General features: G+C 39.9%; 1 protein-coding gene across 7 annotated transcripts in view; it reads right to left on the bottom strand.

Moving 5' to 3' along the window:
* Positions 1–8141: 8141 nt before the first annotated feature.
* The window catches only part of LOC129392991 (ranBP2-like and GRIP domain-containing protein 4), a 57053-nt gene continuing 46870 nt past the window's right edge, over positions 8142–18324 (bottom strand). For all 7 annotated transcript variants that reach the window (XM_055107471.2, XM_063594702.1, XM_055107473.2 and 4 more), the window contains 2 exons: positions 17795–17996; positions 8142–9970 (listed from right to left, as the gene is read on the bottom strand). In XM_055107471.2, the coding sequence (XP_054963446.1) occupies positions 9936–9970; positions 17795–17996 (237 nt within the window). In that variant the 3' untranslated portion in view covers positions 8142–9935. The remainder of the gene's footprint in view (positions 9971–17794; positions 17997–18324) is intronic.

Here is an 18324-nt window from a genome sequence, read left to right as displayed (position 1 = left end):
TTTCATTTTTATTTCTTCTTAGTGTTTTTATCTCTTTGCTTACATTACCCATCTGTTCTTGCATGTTATGCCGTTTTTACATTAGAGCCCCTAGCATGTTAATCTTAGTTATTTTAAATTCCTGGTTGGATACTTCCAATATTTCTTTCATATCTGAGTCTGGTTCTGATGCTTGCTCTGTCTCTTCAAACTGTGGGGTTTCTTGTCTTTTAGTATGCTTTGTAATTTTTTGTTTGAGGCTGTATATGATGTACTGGGTGAAAGGAACTGAGTTAAATAAGGCTTTAGTATGAGATTTTGTGTTTCTCCGGCTAGGAGTTAGGCTTTGTTTACTCTTTGCTATATAGTCATGGATGTCAGAGGCTAAAATTTCCTCTGGTGTCCTTGTGTTGTCTCCCCTGTCTTCTCTGGGGAGCTCCCTAGAGGCTGCTTTGTAAAGTAGCTCTGAGTCTTGCAGTGTCTATCCCTAATCATGGGAAAACATCAAACAAACCCATACAGCGGGACATCTGACAAAGTACCAAGTGTCAAGGATCATGGCTTGAATCCTGAAACAGAGGAAGGACACTGAAGGAAAGACTGGGAAAACCTGACTGAGGTCTGGAGTTTAGTTAGTGATACTATACCAAGACGAATTTCTTAGTTTTGATAATTTGTTAACAGTTATGTTAACATTGGGGGTAGCTGTGCAAGGGGTGTGAGAATGCTATTATATCTTTAACCTTGGCCCATGGTTAAGGTGTTTCCAGTGTAAGGTCACTGTTATTCCTTGTAGTTAACATATATTTGGCACCACAGGATTCATTCTGGAATTCTCCTTGGCTTATTTATAACTTTTTTTCTTTTTCTAGTAGTGAGAAACCTGGCTTTCATGCAGAGTTTACAAACGCCAATTTAAACTTTTGTTTTGTCATATGCAATGATTTTATTACCTGTCTTTATTTCAGAGCTTATGAATTTTTAATTATTCTAAGGGCTAACATAGAACTTTTTCATGTTTTCTACTCTTCAAGAGTAGGTAAGACTTTAGTTTATAATACATTACAAGAGGAATCCTGTGGTTCTCTAAGAGCTAATTTGTCTTGGCAGAAGGCCTTAGCGAGCTGTGAGTGGTGGCTCATGCCTGGAATCCCAGCACTTTGATCTGAGACGGGTGGATCACCTGAGGCCAGAAGTTTGAGACCAGTTTTGCCAACATGGCGAAACCCCATCTCTGCTAAAAATACAAAAAATTAGCCAGGCATCATGCCATGCACCTGTAGTCCCAGCTACTTGGGAGGCTGAGGCAGGAGAATTGCTTGAACCTCGGAAGTGGAGGTTGCAGTGAGCCGAGATCGTGCCACTGCACTCCAGCCTGGGAAACAGCGAGACTGTCTCAAAACAAACAAAAAACCCAAAAAACAAAAAAATTAGACAGGCGTGGTGGCATGCACCTACAGTCCCAGCTACTCAGGAGGCTGAGGCAGGAGAATCGCTTGAACCCAGGAGTTGGAGGTTGCACTGAGCAGAGATCATGCCGCTGCACTCTAGCCTGGGTGACACAGTGAGTATCCATCTCAAAACAACAACAACAACAACAAAAACAAATTAAAAAACCCAACAACAACAAAACCAGCAAACAAAAAAACTAAACAGGCTTTAGGGAAAGAGCAATCTAATTATCTGATTATATGATTGGCACTAAGATGGGAATGACTCTGGCCTAATTTCTTCAATTTACATTTTAAAATAGGAGCTTAGTTAGCGCCCAAATAATATGTAATTGATGTATTAGCGTTGGGGAGTGAATATTTTTCAAAGCAGAAGATATTTCTCAATTCTTGCTTACTTTTAGAGGTTGAAGTTCAAGGAAGCCCCTGCCTTGGCACTGTATCCCAGGGAGGTATTTGGAGTTAATTTCAGGGCTTAGCAGTGACTCTTTAGAAAAGCAGTATACGATTGAAATGTAATGTGTTACAAATGAGATCACTACAAGTAATTTAAAAATGTGCTAGTAGTGTTTTTTTTTCTGAGACGGAGTCTCGCTCTGAAGCCCAGGCTGGAGTGCAGTGGCACGATCTCAGCTCACTGCAAGCTCCGCCTCCCAGGTTCACGCCATTCTCCTGCCTCAGCCTCCCTAGTAGCTGGGACTACAGGCTCCTGCCACCATGCCTGGCTAATTTTTTGTGTTTTTAGTAGAGACGGGGTTTCACCGTGTTAGCCAGGATGGTCTCGGTCTCCTGACCTCGTGATCCTCCCACCTCAGCCTCCCAAAGTGCTGGGATTACAGGAGTGAGCCACCACACCCAGCCTCTAGTAGTACTTTTATCAAAAGTAAATAGAAACATGAAATTAATTTTCACAATATATTTTATTTAAACTAATATGTTCACAATGTTAAAATTTCAACATGTAATCACTATAAAAACTACTAGTGAGATATTTCACATTACTTTTTTCATGTAAGCCTTTGAAATCTGGTGTGTATTTTATATTTACTGTACATCCTGATTTGGAATAACCACATTTCAATCTTTCAATAGCCACATGTGGCTAGTGGCTACTGTGTTAGAGCAGTTCTAGAACAAAGGAGTCCCTTTCAAACTATTTTGAAGTCATCATCTGTAAGGCAATATGAAAGCTGATCTGAATGATTTCTCCTTTTCCAGGAAAGGAAACAAAAATGAAATCATGTTAGGGCTGCATATTTTATGGATCCCAGGAGAAATACACATAGTCTGAAAGAATGATCTCAGTCAGAAACTCAGAATGAATCATATGAATTAAACATTGGACAATGTCCAATGCTCAGCATGTGTTTTTGGTTTATACTAAGAGCATATTATGCCACCAAATACAGATATTTACTATTATACTTCGTGTAGGAGGTATACTGAGACATTGTTCTAGAGTACCACAGTTCCATATTTTGTGAAAAGTTATATTGCACTTTTTTTTTTTTTTGAGAGTGTGCCCAGGCTGGAGTGCAATGGCATGATCTCAGCTCACTCCAGCCTCTGCCCCCCCAGGTTCAAGGGATTCTCCTGCCTCAGCCTCCCTAGTAGCTGGGATTACAGGTGCGCACCACCACGTCTGGCTAATTGTTGTATTTTTAGTAGAGATGGGGTTTCGTCATGTTGGCCAGGCTGGTCTCGAACTCCTGATCTCAGGTGATCCACCCGCCTCAGCCTCCCAAAGTGTTAGGATTACAGGCGTGATCCACCACGCCCAGCCTTATATTTCACTCTTTGGGAATTGCATCTTACTGTAATCTTAAACTACACTAAAATAAATAATGTAAACCTTTTGTCAAATTGCTCAGAGTAGGTTTCTACTTTGGTTATAAGGAATAAAATTCATGCTTTTGTGTACACACTAGACATCTAAAGCAACCAACCATAGTTAACAAGCAGTGCTCTTACCACAAGGTAACTCTTTCTAGAATCTGGCACACCATTTAATATCAGTATGAGCATATGGTGGGTTTAATAATTGTTTTCCATGTTTATAAGTTTTCTTTAGTTTTATAAGCAGTTAAAAAGAATCCCTTTTACTGAAATACAATCTGTGGTGGGACTTCTAGCTTTTCTCGATCTTACGCTGCTAGATTTATGTCACTGCCATAGCTATGCAATGGGTGATATTTACACTATGCTCAAACAAAACAACCAGAAAAACACATCACTGAATAATACAGATATTCTGAAGTCAAGCAAGCCAACTTTCATTAACAGATCAATTTCCTTAGAAAAGTTGATGAAACTAAAGACTGAAGTTCAAAGAAAAAGCCCTCTCAAGGGGGTATGTTATGGGGTAAGAAAAAGAGCAAGAAACTTGAAAGTAGGGAAGAGAAAAAAGAAAAGGAGCAAGAGGGAATAGCCAGCTCTCAAAAAAGTCTCCAATAGGAAAGCAAAATCTGTATCTAGCCAGTACCAACATGTGAAGAAAGAGTGAGCATAGCAAAATTGAGAAAGGTTGCTTGAAAACCAAACAAAAAACCAAATACCTGTAATCCTAGCACTTTGGGAGGGTGAGGTGGGTTTGCCTGCACTCAGGAGTTCAAGACCAGCCTGGGCAACATGGTGAAACCTTGTCTCTACTAAAATCCAAAAAAAAAAAAAAAAAAAAAAAGTAGCCAGGCATGGGCTGGGCGCGGTGGCTCACGCCTGTAATCCCAGCACTTTGGGAGGCCAAGGTGGGCAGATCACGAGGTCAGGAGATCAAGACCATCCTGGCTAACACAGTGAAACTCCATCTCTACTAAAAATACAAAAAATTAGCCGGGCGTGGTGGCGCGTGCCTGTAGTCCCAGCTACTCGGGAGGCTGAGGCAGGGGAATCACTTGAACCCAGGAGGTGGAGGCTGCAGTGAGCTGAGACCATGCCACTGTACTCCAGCCTGGCGACAGAGCGACACTCGTCTCAAAAAAAAAAAAAAAAAAAAACAAAAAAAAAACTTTTGGCCAGATGTGGTGGCTCACACCTGAAATCTCAGCACTTTGGGAGGCCAAGGTGGGTGGATCACTTGAGTCCAGGAGTTCAAGATCAGCCTAGGTAACATGGCAAAACCTCGTCTCTACCAAAAACAAACAAACAAAAATCAACCGGATGTGGTGGTGCACACCTGTAGTCCCAGCTACTTGGGAGGCTGAGGCAGGAGAATCACCTGAGACCGGGAGGCAGAGATTGCAGAGAACTGAGACTATGCCAAGGCACTCCAGCCTGGGCGACAGAGCAAGACTCTCTCTCTCTCTCTCAAAAAAGAAAAAACAAAAAGCCTCCTTTAAAAAATGCAGTTTGATGCTATAAATTTATCAGTTAATAGTTTTTGGGGCAAAAAATGTTTTCTGACATTTCAATAAGAGCTATAGACGAAGTCCAGCATCAGTCATGACTCTGGACTAAGTCTGGAAATCTGGAATCTCTTCCCAGCTCTGGGAGGTACAAAGTTTTAAAAAATAAGGTCAAAATGCTGGAAAACATTCAATTTATTTCCTTATTAACACAATTGTTCACCCATAAACGACAGTAACACTTGGTGCTATGGGTCATGGACTGAGGTCGGAACAAGGAACAGAAGAAAATGAGATAAATTGGTAAATCTTTTTGCAGGCTGAGAAGTGAGAGAATGCTGGCATGCCTACTCTGTGCTGGGTTTTTTTTTTTTTTTTTTTTTTTTTTTGAGATAGGGTCTTGCTCTATCGCCCAGGCTGGAGTGCAGTGGCGCAATCTCGGCTCACTGCAAGCTCCGCCTCCTGGGTTCACGCCATTCTTCTGCTCTTCTGCCTCAGCCTCCCAAGTAGCTGGGACTACAGGCACCCGCCACCATGCCTGGCTGATTTTTTGTATTTTTAGTAGAGACGGGGTTTCACCGTGTTAGCCAGGATGGTCCCGATCTCCTGACCTTGTGATACACCCACCTTGGCCTCCCAAAGTGCTGGGATTACAGGTGTGAGCCACTGCATCCAGCCCTCTGTACTGGGTTTTATGTCATCCAATAACTCACAACTATGTAATTTATTTCCTTTTTACAGATAAAGAAATGGGGGCTCCGAGCAGTCAAGAACATGCCCCAAGTTGTTCGTCAGTGAGGCGGAAATTGTGGTGTCCTTGTGTAAGTTCACAGTTTATACTTTACCATTATACTGTGCTCCAAATTATCTGATATTTACTTTCAAAGCATGTGTAGGAAGTTTACTATGATGATGCAGAGACATTGTACAGAATCCAGTCCCTTGACTCTCAGGTTCCCAGAACACTCACTTCACGATTTTATTGACCTCTTATGTCAACTTAAACCTGGCACTCTCTTGGCTGGCTTTCTCTGCTCTTTCTGGGCACTCCAAAGCTTCTGTACTTACATGCTACAATTCCAGTCACAGGAAGATGCTGAGTTCTTTAGTCCCAGATCCATATTCCTGAGAAAACCTAATTGCCTAGGCTCAGGTCATAACTCTGTATCTATTTCAGTTGATTATGGCTGGGCCTACTGCCCCTCTGTATGGTGGTGGGGCAGAAGTTCCCAGAGAGAGGCAGGGGTGACAGAGACTGTTGTCTCAAATGCTAGGCAGACATCTGGAGTGGTAACCACTACATCTGTTCACAGTGAGCACATCCTTGCAGAGAAACTGGGTTAATCATCTCTATTATTGAAACTCAGAGGTATAGTGTTTCTTCATAGGAATTTTCTTTCCTTATTTGAGATGGGGGTCTCACTTTGTTGCCCAGGCTGGAGTGCAGTGGTGTGTGATCTTGGCTCACTGCAGCCTCCCCTCCCGAGTTCAAGCGATTCTCCTACCTCAGCCTGCTGAGTAGCTGGGACTACAGGCATGGGCCAACATGCCTGGCTAATTTTTGTTTTTTTCGTAGAGACAAGTTTTCACCATATTGGCCAGGCTGGTCTTGGACTCCTGACCTCAGGTGATCTGCCCACCCTGGCCTCCCTAAGTGCCAGGATGACAGGTGTGAGCCATCGCACCCAGCCTATTTATAGGAATTTTCTATAGGTATATAAGTAATAATTTGAAGGTCACAACTAGATGCCTTTTCGTGTAACCGTATCTTGAATGGAACAAATATTTTCTTTCTACATAATTATACATAAATAACCCAATGCTTTTTAATACCCATGAAAAACCATTAGCTCAAAGACACTTGCAAAATTGTATCAGGTTGTTTTCCTTGGTGTGTATTAAGTTTGAAGCAAAGGGGATTTTCACTTACTAAGACAAAGTAGAAGTCTTCCACCAAGTTGAAATCATCACATTGCAATTTAATCATATGATACAACCAATTTTTTGATGTGTTATGCCATTCGCCAAATACCAAAAAATTTTTAGGGGAAACTTTACATCCTCAATACTATACACTTCCAGCTACATCACCACCTAACAGGGACTTTAAAAAGAATACAAAGTACGGTATGCCTTCTCAGTGCCTTGTTAGTAATTCAGTTACAGTTCTGCCAAACTTTCTTTAAAGGAATACAATTCTCAATCTTACACTGTTCAGAGCACAAGCATAGCTTATTGTATACAAGAGATGTGCATCAGTTCCCACTCCTCAGGGACTGTATGAATTTGGCTTTATTTTTATTTATTTTTTTGACGGAGTCTCACTCTGTCACCAGGCTGGAGTGCAGTAGTGTGATCTCGGCTCACTGGACTCTGCCACCCGGGTTCAAGTGATTCTCCTGCCTCAGCCTCCCAAGTAGCTAGGACTACAGGTGCACGCCACCATGCCCAGCTGATTTTTTGTGTGTTTTTAGTAGAGACGGGGTTTCACCATGTTGGCCAGGATGGTCTTGATCTCTTGACCTCATGATCTACCCGCTTTGGCCTCCCAAGGTGCTGGGATTACAGGCATGAGCAACTGTGCTGGGCCAAATTTGGTTCTTAGAAATCAAGGAGTGATGTGTGCACCAGGCCCAGGGCTGAAGAGCTGCTTCTCACTAGATGCCTCTCTTGGTCTGGCTGCTGTGTCCAGTCCTATCCAGGGTTAGCTCTGTTCCTCCTCCTTGTGGCATCTGTGTTTCTCTTTCTGCTCTGCCTCTCCCCATCTCCTAGTCCAAACATCCAAAGAAATCAATTACCTCCAGGAGATCGAGACCATCCTGGCTAACACGGTGAAACCCCGTCTCTACTAAAAATACAAAAAATTAACCGGGCATGGTGGCGGGCGCCTGTAGTCCCAGCTACTTAGGAGGCTGAGGCAGGAGAATGGCGTGAACCTAGGAGGCAGAGCTTGCAGTGAGCTGAGATCGCGCCATTGCACTCACGCCTGGGCGACAGAGCAAGATTCTGTCTCAAAAAAAAAAAAAAAAAAAAAATTAATGACCTCTGCCCCTAACTGAACAAAGCCCTTCATCTAAGGCCACCCTTTGGTTGGCAGCCTTAGCCAGACATCTGCTTCTGGTCAAATCAATGTCTTGTCCACAGGGAGGCCCAGCGCTGTTTCTGGTTTTAGCTGGATGCAGGGTATCAGACATGGCAGGTACTACGGTCTACCTGGCGGGTATCAAAGAGTTGGTCGATGTTCTCTCAACAACCTAATAGGGACCAACCATGGAAGGCCGGTAGTAAAGGAGTTTGAAGTTCCCTTTCAGAAACCAATTAACAACCCCAAAGAGACAGTGGGTAACATAAAAGAGCAGCCATAAAAATATACAGTTAAACATATTTAATAGAAATATTAAAATAATCACTACACTTCCTCTCATTGCAGAAACAATGAAATATGCCTTTTGTAATCAAAGTAATTTATCAATCATGCAAAAAAGTATTTTGTTATGACATTCGTAAGTGGAGACTATATTTCAAAACAAGTTTATACAGACTTCAAAAGGTCTCAAGTCAAAGAGAAAGTGAAATATATTTAAATATGGTTAGTTACATCGTATGCAGCTGGCATACTCATATTCACAGTTTATAAAGTAAAAAAACTAAACTCTTCATGTCAGCTCTGAAATAGATGCATTTTCATTCATACATTCACTAGTTAGGTCTGTTCTTCTAAGACAGGAGGAAAGACGAGATATATGAGATATATTTTAAAGAACAAACTCAACATATCAGCAGCAAATTTCAGTTAAACTAAATTGGAAACCAATGTTCTGTGTAACCAAAGTGCAAAGTCAGTTCCCCAGCTCAGAAAGAAAATTAAGAGTATAAACTGAAGGCTTAAGAGAACTTCAGAGAGCATACTGTGTGATTAACACATAAATATTAAAAATTATCCAATTTTTGATTTAAGAACAACACAGTTTGGATCTAGTCATTAAAACATATGCAGAGGTGTCAAAGGCAAGTAACACTACCAACTAAGGTCATTCAGAGGAACTGTGAAGATGTAGCACGGACCTCTAAGGTGTCTAAAATCCCTTCTGATGGAAAGCTTATGGAACACTATCTGCCAAAAACACTGAAAGCACCAGTTTTATATTTAGATCCAATGCTGAGTGATATAGTCACTGTTGGGATAGGTTTTTATTTGGGAAAATGGAGAGGATTCTCAAAACAGATTCATGGCTTGCATGCAGTGACACCCTATCAAGAACCTGGAAAGACACCATGAAATCACCTCAACTCAAGTGGTGGGCCCACCTATTCATAGTCAGTGTTACACTAGCCAGCTCTAGGGCTCTGACAACATAATGAGTTTTGAGATAGTATACTTTAAAGAAAAAAAGAAGTTTATTTTAAAGCAAATAACTAAACTGTATTTTAACTTAGCATAATTCACTGCAGCATATTTACTTCATAGCCCCTTAACATGTCACTTTTACCAACAAAGCTTTTTCCTTCATATTCTAATCACAAAAATTTTCAACAATTTATAACAATCTGTAAATCTGACCTTGCAATAAATAGTCATAAAACGTTATTTTTATTACTATTATTATTTTTAGAGACAAGGTCTCGCTCTGTTCCCCGAGCTGGAGTGCAGTGGTACAATCACAGCTCACTAGCCTCAAGCGATTCTCCAGCCTCAGCCTCCCAAAGTAGTGGGATTTCAGGCATGAATCACCACACCTGGCCTTGAAACATTATTTTTAAAGCCTAAATTCCAGTTGGTATGGTACCAAAATTTAGTTTAACTTCAAAATGCACAGTACTGCCGAGAAATGGGCGGGTCCTGAGGTTCCAGAGAAGTGGGGAGTGAATTCATTCCTGGTGGTTTTATTCTGGCAGCATGCATGGGAGATCACATGAGTTAGAGGGCTGTGGCCTGGTATCAACACTTCAAGCTGTTGTACTTTTACTTCAAGTTGAAACTTTTAAAATACATCTGTCATACAGATGTACAAATATATGTAAATGCAAACATATATACACACTTTTTGACAAAAGAATGATGGTAACACACGAACCATTTTTGTAAACAGATTCTATTTGGTTAATAACAGTATTCCTTCCATCAACCTATCGGAAGTCCAAACCAACTACGAAGATAGGATGCTCATCCAGAATAACGGGAAGCATTTTCTTCCTCATCTTTGGAAAGTAAAACAAAGAAAAAAAAAAAAGAAAAAAGAGAGTATTAAAATTTCTCAATGTAAAATCTATATTTTAGAACCACTCTACAATATAAGCAAATAATGTCTTTTTTACTGATCACATGCCTTTTTTGGTGGGGGGGGGGGTTCTTTTTCTTTTTTTTTTTGAGATAGGGTCTTGTGTCACCCAGGCTTGAGTGCAGTGGCGTGATGAGACTTCAATGCAGCCTTGATCTCCCAGGCTCAAGTGATTCTCCCACCTCAGCCTCCCAAGCAACTGGGACCACAAGGTGTGTACCACCATGCCTGGGTCATTTTTTGTTTTTTTTGTAGAGATGCAGGTCTCACTGTTTTCCAGGCTGGTCTCAAATTCCTGGGCTCAAGTGATCCTCCCACTTCAGCCTCACAGTGTTGGGATTGCAGTCACGAGCCACTGTACCCAACCATATGTCATTCTTTAAACACATTGCTTACTAAATTTCTCTTTTTAAAGGATATACTGAATTTCCGGTTGAGCCAACTTAACAGCTAATTTTCTATTTTAGCTTTAAAACATTGATAAGCAACATGAAGCAATCTAGAACTTAACCTTTAAATGGCTTTATTAAAGCAATCCAGCTATGAAAATTATGCAGAAATGATTATCTACAATCTTACCAGCACATAAGAAATTCTTCCTCTATTCTGAAATACCATCTTCTCACAATATACTTTGATGTTATGAATCAATGTCTGTTCTTGAACATTATTTATTGTCTTTCTCTATTAAACAATTCCAAAATAAAATTTCCAGCACAACTAAATATTGTTGACGATAAGAGGATTTTAAAAAAAATTCTTTTAAAACAGAAGCTTATATACAACTTAGAATCTAAAACCAATAGATTTATGGTAAACCTTAAAACTGAACCCAAACAAACAAAAACCAAAGTTTTAATCATTTAAAAATCATGTTTATTGAGGTACAACTTACTTATAGTAAAACCTGCCCTTTTCAGCATATAGCACTGAGTCTTGACAAATGCACAGTTATGTACCACCACCGACCAAGGCCTGGCACATTTTTACCTCCTCAAAGTTCTCCCTGGCTGCTTCTCCCACTCCTTGGCAACCACTAACCTGTTTTCTGTCCTTATAGTTCTGCTTTTTTCAGAGTGTCATATAAGTAGAATCACACTGTACACAGTATTTTGAGTCTGACCTCTGTCAACTGGCATAATGCATTTGAGAATTATCCATGTTGCTGAACTGGCAATGCATTCTTTTTTATTGCTGAGCAGTATTCAATTGCATGGCTGTACCAGTTTGTTTATTCATTTGCCAGTTGAAGGATAACTGAGATCTTCCTCATTTTTAGCAATTTTAAAGAAAGTTTCTATGAATAATTGTGTACAGGTTTTTAATTAAATGTTTTAGAGATATAATTCATATACCACATAATTCACCTTTTTAAAGTGCATAATTCACTGTTTTTTAATATATTCACAAGGTTTGTGCCTAGGTTTTTGTGTGAATACTGGTTTTCATTCCTCTTGGATAAAGATTTAATTTGGTATTACCCTTCCAGACACCTTTCTGTGTTTTCATACATATATATGTATGACAGTTTGACCTTAGGCAGAGTAGCATTTTCAAAATTTTACATGGGAAAACTTTCTAGAGTTAAAGCCATTTTATTTTTCTGTTCTGTCTGGTTTTATCTGCGTGTTATTTACAATCTGCTGCGTAACAAATTACTACAAACTTAGTACCTTAACACGTATTTATTTCACAGTTTCTGTGGGTCAGGAGATCAGAAATGGTTCTATTTCAAGGTCTCTCACAGGGCTGCAATCAAGATGTTGGCATGGCTGGGGTCTCATCTGAAGGCTGGACTGGAGAAGAATCTACTTCCAAACTTATGTGGTAGTTGGAAGAATTTAGTTCCTCAAGGCCGCTAAACTGATGGCCTGTGTTCCTTGCCTCTGGGATGGTAGCTTGCTTCAACAAAGTGTGCAAGCAGAGAAGACAGAGAGAGTCCGCTAGCAAGATAGAAGCCACAATCTCTTGTAATCTATCATTCTTGCTGTATTCTACTGGTTAAAAATAACTCATTAGGTTAGCCTACTGGCTCTCAAGGGGAAGAGATTATACAAAGGCATGCATTTCTGGAGGAGGGAATGAGGGCAAAGAATTCTGAAAAGTCTGTCTTCCACAATCTGAAGAACTTCTAGAAAGTAGGAGGAAGCGATATTGCTTAGGGATGGACAACTTGGCACTGGTTATGTGTTCCAAGTGAGGTAACCTTGTTCCCAAGAATAAAGAGAACCAGACGACTGTAAACATTTCCCTAAACTGAAATGCAGACTGTTGTATGTTCACCTGAAATGAATGGTGTAAGCTGAATATAAGATTTTTGACAAAATAAAAATTTTGCTGTGTTCTCAGGTCTGGCAGGCTCCTGCCCTTGTGCAAACAATGTTCCTGGCAGCTATTCATCTCCTTAGGTAAATAAGAATTGGAGAAAAGCTGTGCTTAGATAGGGTGCATTTGCTCTTGCCTTGGAAGGCTGTTTTCTGATAAGGTTCTATATCCTCTGCAAATCAAATCAGGCACTTACAGTGTGAGTATGCATTCTCTTCCTGCCAGTCTGGAGATGATCAAAAAGCCTATAACAGGCTTGGCCTATTTTCCTATTGGGTTGCTGGGCGTTTTTTCTTTATTTACTTGTAGAGAGTTTTAGACCTCTGTGTATGTATGGTGTACAAGTGACAATATTCAGATCTGTAAACTGTAACCCAGTCTGGGAGCAAAGAAGATATAGAAAAATGACTTTTACTTCCGGCTTGAGTAGTAAAATTGAGATTCGAATTTTGCATATAGAAGTACTGTATGGCTAACTTATTTGGGGAGCAAAGCTGACTTACCATAAGTCTATCTCAAATAGAAATGAAACACTCAATTTGTGAAATATGCTGAGTTTTAATGCGTGTGGGGGCAGGGTGAATTAACATTTGTGATGCAAGGAGAAGAGCAATCTATACTTACCACTGTCTATTTGACATTGTTTGGAGACTACTGCTACACTCTAAGTCATTTTACCTTATAACGCAGAGTTGTAACACGCTACTCTGAGCAGCTCATGACATCTGCTTGAAATTTAAGTTGGGCCCCTAATATGTGTTTATTATAAAGATTTTGATGCTGCTTTTCAGAGTTGGGTAACCTACTTAACCCCCTAAGCTAATGTTTCCCAAATACACCCAAACCCACAGAAAGGAAAACTATTCCTCATTAACTCACAGCCAACATCATAAACATTTTATATCTAGAGCTGATGATACAGTCAGGTATTTACCAACACTCATGTATATATGTAGAGTTTCAAGAAATAATTGCTTATCCTTACCAGATTCAACATATTCTAATGTTTCACATATTATTTTTATTTCTTAATATTTTTTTAAAGATGGGGTTTTACTCTGTTGCCCAGGCTGAAATGCAGTGGCGTGACCAGGATTTCGACCAGAAGTTTGACTGCAGCCTCGAACTCCTTATAACAAACAATCCTGCTGCCTTAGCCTCCCGAGTAGCTAGGACTATGGGCACATGCCACCAGATCTGGCATATTTTAAAATTTTTGTAGACATAGGGTCTTGCCATGTTGCCCAGGCTGATTCTGAACTCCTGTTCTCAAGCAATCCTCCTGCCTGGTCTTCCCAAACTGCTGGGCTTACAGGTGTGAGTCACTGAGCCCAGCTTGTATTCTTTTGATTTAAAAAAAAATATTCTGAATGTGATCCACCAAATTAATTTCACCATCCACTAATAGGTAGCAACCTGAATGAAAAATACTATTATAAACTTTACACAAAACCAGAGATTATAAACATTTGCTTCCAAGGAGATGAGAGAGGCAAAAGGTACTTGTTTGCTCTGATGGGCCCTGTTTCCTTCAGTGCCAGGAAGAGTGGCTCTCAGACCTTTCTTCTGGCATCCCTCATGTATGCAGTGTTGGTTATTATTTTCAAGGCCTTGGTAACAAAATGCCCCTAGTGTGACCAGTCAGACTGACAGTCCATATCTGTAATATGGTGGTAAGTTTCCTTTGCATGTCTTTCTTTCTGGCATCTTAGACCTTTTACCTAGGAAATTTTCTTTTTGCTTGAAGTACATCATTAAGAATTTTCAGTGAAGGCAGATTCTTAAAGTTTTTGTTTTCCAGAAGAGATCTTGGAAAATATAAAAGGTTGGCAGTTATTTCTTTTAGTACATGAGATAGTATTACACCAATGCTGTTGAGAAGTCTATTGTGAGGCAATGTGTCTTCTTTCTCTGGCTGCTTTTGAGATTTCTCTCTGTCTTTTTTAGGGGCAGTTTTACTCTTATGTGACTAGAAGTAGATTTCTTCTTTTTTTTTTTTTTTAATACTGCTTGAGATTTTATTGGGTTTTTGAATCTGTGGATAGATATCCTTCAACAGTTCTGAAAGATTTCCAGCCATTCTCTTCATATATTATCTGTGCTGTATTCTTGTCTCTCCTTTTAGAACTTCGATTAGTAAAAACATGTTTGATGTCTTTTCCCACTATTGTTTTTTGTTTCTCCCATGCTGAATTCTGTGTAATTTCTTTTGAACCATCTTGTAGTTTACATTCTTTTTCTTTTTTTTTTTTTTTTTGAGATAGGAGTTTTGCTCTTGTTGCTCGGGCTGGAGTGCAATGGCACCATCTCGGCTCACTGCAACCTCTGCCTCCTGGGTTCAAGCAGTTCTCCTACCTCAGCCTCCCATGTAGCTGAAATTACAGGCATGCGCCACCACGCCCGGCTAATTTTTGTATTCTGAGTAGAGACGGGGTTTCACCATGTTGGCCAGGCTGGTCTCGAACTCCTGACTTCAGGTGATCTACCCTCCTCGGCCTGCCAAAGTGCTGGATTACAGGTGTGAGCCACCGCGCCAGGCCTTACATTCTCTCTCTTAAAGAGAGAATGTAAGGTATCTAAATCTGCTGCTAAACCATCATTGTTTTTAATTGTAATAAGGTCTCTTTTATGTACTCACATTGATAAGAGACAAGTAGGAAATAATCTTTAAAGGGCAAACTAATGTAAATGTGTTTTCCTGTCTGTTTACAGGACTTAGCAAATGCACATCTTAGAGTTCTGGGTTTCTAATGTGTATCTCCTCTAGGAAATTCTTTAAAAATATCTGTTATTGGTATCCCTTAGGTTAGTCTCTTTTAGAACTTCTAAATCAATGGACCCTTAACTTACAGGAGCCACCTGGACGTTAGCAACATCTACATTAAACATGCTGAGCTTTTAAAAGAGGCCTGTTAGACATGCTGAGTATTTTGAGATAGTATCATTGTTGTATTGAAAACTATTGAAAACTTTAATTTTAAAATGCAAACGTTCTTAAAGTCCTGGTTAATTTTGTAACTATAAAATTAGTTATAATTTTGAGATTTCTGTCTTGTTTTTTATAGGGGCAGTTTTACTCTTAGGTGACTAGAAGTAGATTTCTTCTTTTTTATAACTATAAAATTAGGTTTACTTTTGTTAGAATAAAGACAGTGAATTTGTAATTTGAATAAGTACTAAAAATATACATGATGTATTCTTATTTGGGCCCTTGTGACAAAAATACTATTGTGGCTATAGAAACCTATCCTATAGTTTGAAGAACTGAGATTACTGTCAGTATTGAGAACATTCCTCCTTCATCGTTAGAAAGATTAAAAACCAGGTTCAAAGAAACTATCAATACTACTTATGAAGTATGTCTGTAAAAAAAATTAAGCCTGAATCTTATCAGGCCTCTAGACCAGGGGTTCTCAAGGTATGGGCCCCAGACCAGAAGTATCAGCAACAAATTGCTAAAAATGCAGAATCTTGGGTCAGAAATTGGGGACCAGCAATTGGAATTTTAGTAAGTATACCAGATGATTCAGATGCCTGCTCAATTTTGAGGATGACTCTTATCAGTTTAGTTATTAGGATTTACAGGGGATGGGGAACATGTTAAAGAGCACCAACTAGATAAGGTCAATCAGTCAAAAGTAAGATGTCTGGACATTCTGGGCCTCCTGATGTCTTAGAAAGCACACAATACCATCTATGATGTATTTTTGTCCACCATCCCACCCAATTGCACCTGGATCTTCCTATTTATGGGCAATTGGAACAAGTTCAGTGTTACCCTGTAATGATTAAAACCCAAATATAGGACTGCTATAGCATAAACGACCACTTTCTTCAATTAATAAGTGGCACATTAAAAATATACTTATATATATAATTGTTATAGATTAAAAAACAACAAAATGGCCGGGCGTGGTGGCTCACACCTATAATCCCAGCACTTTGGGAGGCCAAGGCGGGCAGATCACAAGGTCAGGAGATTGAGACCATCCTGGCCAACATGGTGAAACCTCGTCTCTACTAAAAATAGAAAAATTAGCTGGCGTGCATCTGTAGTCCCAGCTACTTGGGAGGCTGACACAGGAGAATCGCTTGAATCCGGGAGGCGGAGGTTGCAGTGAGCCATGATCGGACCACTGCACTCCAGCCAGGGTGACAGAGCAACACTACGTCTCAAACAAACAAACACAACAACAAAATAAAGCTTAAGGAACATCAACCAAATGCAATATATGAGCCCTATTTAGGATACTATAAAAAGACATTCACAATAACACAGGCAAAATGAACATAAACTAGGTATAGGTGACAGAGAAATCCAATAAACATTGAATTATTCACTGGGGAAAGAAATGATGTGTGGGATTTAAGTCTCTAACTCTCCCCTAGTTACGCCAAAAGATTGTCCATGAGTTGAAAACTGTTAGAGATGGGTGACAACTCAAGAGAGATTATAGCGTCTTCCTTGTGCTTGTAAATATCAAAAATAAAAGTAATTTAAAACTAAAACAAAAACGAAACCATAATTCTTAAGATGCAGCTTGAATTCAGTTAACTATAGCAGTTGTATATGAAGCATTTCAAAGAAGTTAATGACATCACAGTATTAAATCCATCTGACATGGAAACCAACTCTAACTACATCATAGTTTTTTTTTTTTTTTTTTGAGATGGAGTCTCGCTCTGCCGTCAGGCTGGAGCACAGTGGCGTGACAGATCACTGCAACCTCCGTCTCGTGAGTTCAAGCGACTCTCCTGCCTCAGCCTCCTGAGTAGCTGGGACTACAGGCGCATGCCACCATGTCCAGCTAATTTTTGTATTTTTAGTAGAGACGAGATTTCACCATGTTGGCCAGGATGGTCTCAGTATCTTGATCTTGTGATCCGCCTGCCTCGGCCTCCCAAAGTGGTGGGATTATAGGCATGAACCACCGGCGCCTGGCCTATGGCACAGTTTTAAAACTGCATTTGCCTAGAAAGTGGACTTCTGTATATAGACCAAGTGTTGGGCTATATGACTCCATTGTCTTAGGCTATTTGGGGTTGGAGGAAGGAAGAGGGGTGAAGTAGAAAAGGAACAAGCTAATAAATGTTTTTTAAAAAGTAGAATTTAAAACAAAACCACGTTCAGCTGAACACCAGAACTCAACACCAGGATAAAAATCCAATTTTCAAAGAGCTAGAAGATCAAGCTAAGCACTTATTGTATTTTGCTGAACGTTAAAATTATATAAATGTACTACAGTTGCCTCAAGATGTTAAAAAGTCAGCTTTTCAAATCTAGTCACGGCCTACTCATATGACAGACCCAATTCAAATGAGCAAAATTGAAAAGTTACACATACAGACAGCTTCTCAACCACCAGGCTGTTTAGTTTAAGTTAGAAGTCAGAAGTTCTGAGACTCTCCTTTTACCCACCTTGAGCAACCGCAGCAAGTTTTCCCTTTTCTTCAGGGCTGAGCTGCAACATCGTATTTATAACAGGAAGAAGTCTCTGTCTTTCACTACCCGGTTTCAAGAAAATGAACTGCAGCAAGACGTTCTTCAAGTATTCCAGGTTAGCTGCAGACTTCTCTCGCTCTTGATTCCTTTCCAATCTTCTTATTTCACTTTTGAGAAGCTGGTGTTAGAGAAATGAGTTAAAAATGGGCTTTAGGAGCTTCTGATTAAATATGGCAGACTGAACTCATGTATTTTTCTTCTCTTCCCCCCAAATTTCCCCCTTCCCTCCATATGGCAATAAAGGAAGGAATTCAGTTAACTACAGCAGCTGCATGTGAAGCATTTCAAAGGAGTTTATGACATCACCGTATAAAATCCATTTGACACGAAAACCGGAACTCCAACTATGAGATAGTTTCAAAGCTGCATTTGCCTAGAAAGTGGATTGCTGCATATGAACCAAGTGTTGGGCTATATGACTCCATTGTCCTAAGCTATTTGGGGTT

Source organism: Pan paniscus, chromosome 12 (genome assembly GCF_029289425.2).
Source record: "Pan paniscus chromosome 12, NHGRI_mPanPan1-v2.0_pri, whole genome shotgun sequence".
In the NCBI taxonomy this organism is placed as follows: domain Eukaryota; kingdom Metazoa; phylum Chordata; class Mammalia; order Primates; family Hominidae; genus Pan; species Pan paniscus.
The sequence above is the reverse complement of the archived record's forward strand: the minus strand, read 5'-3'. Positions and strand labels throughout refer to the sequence as shown.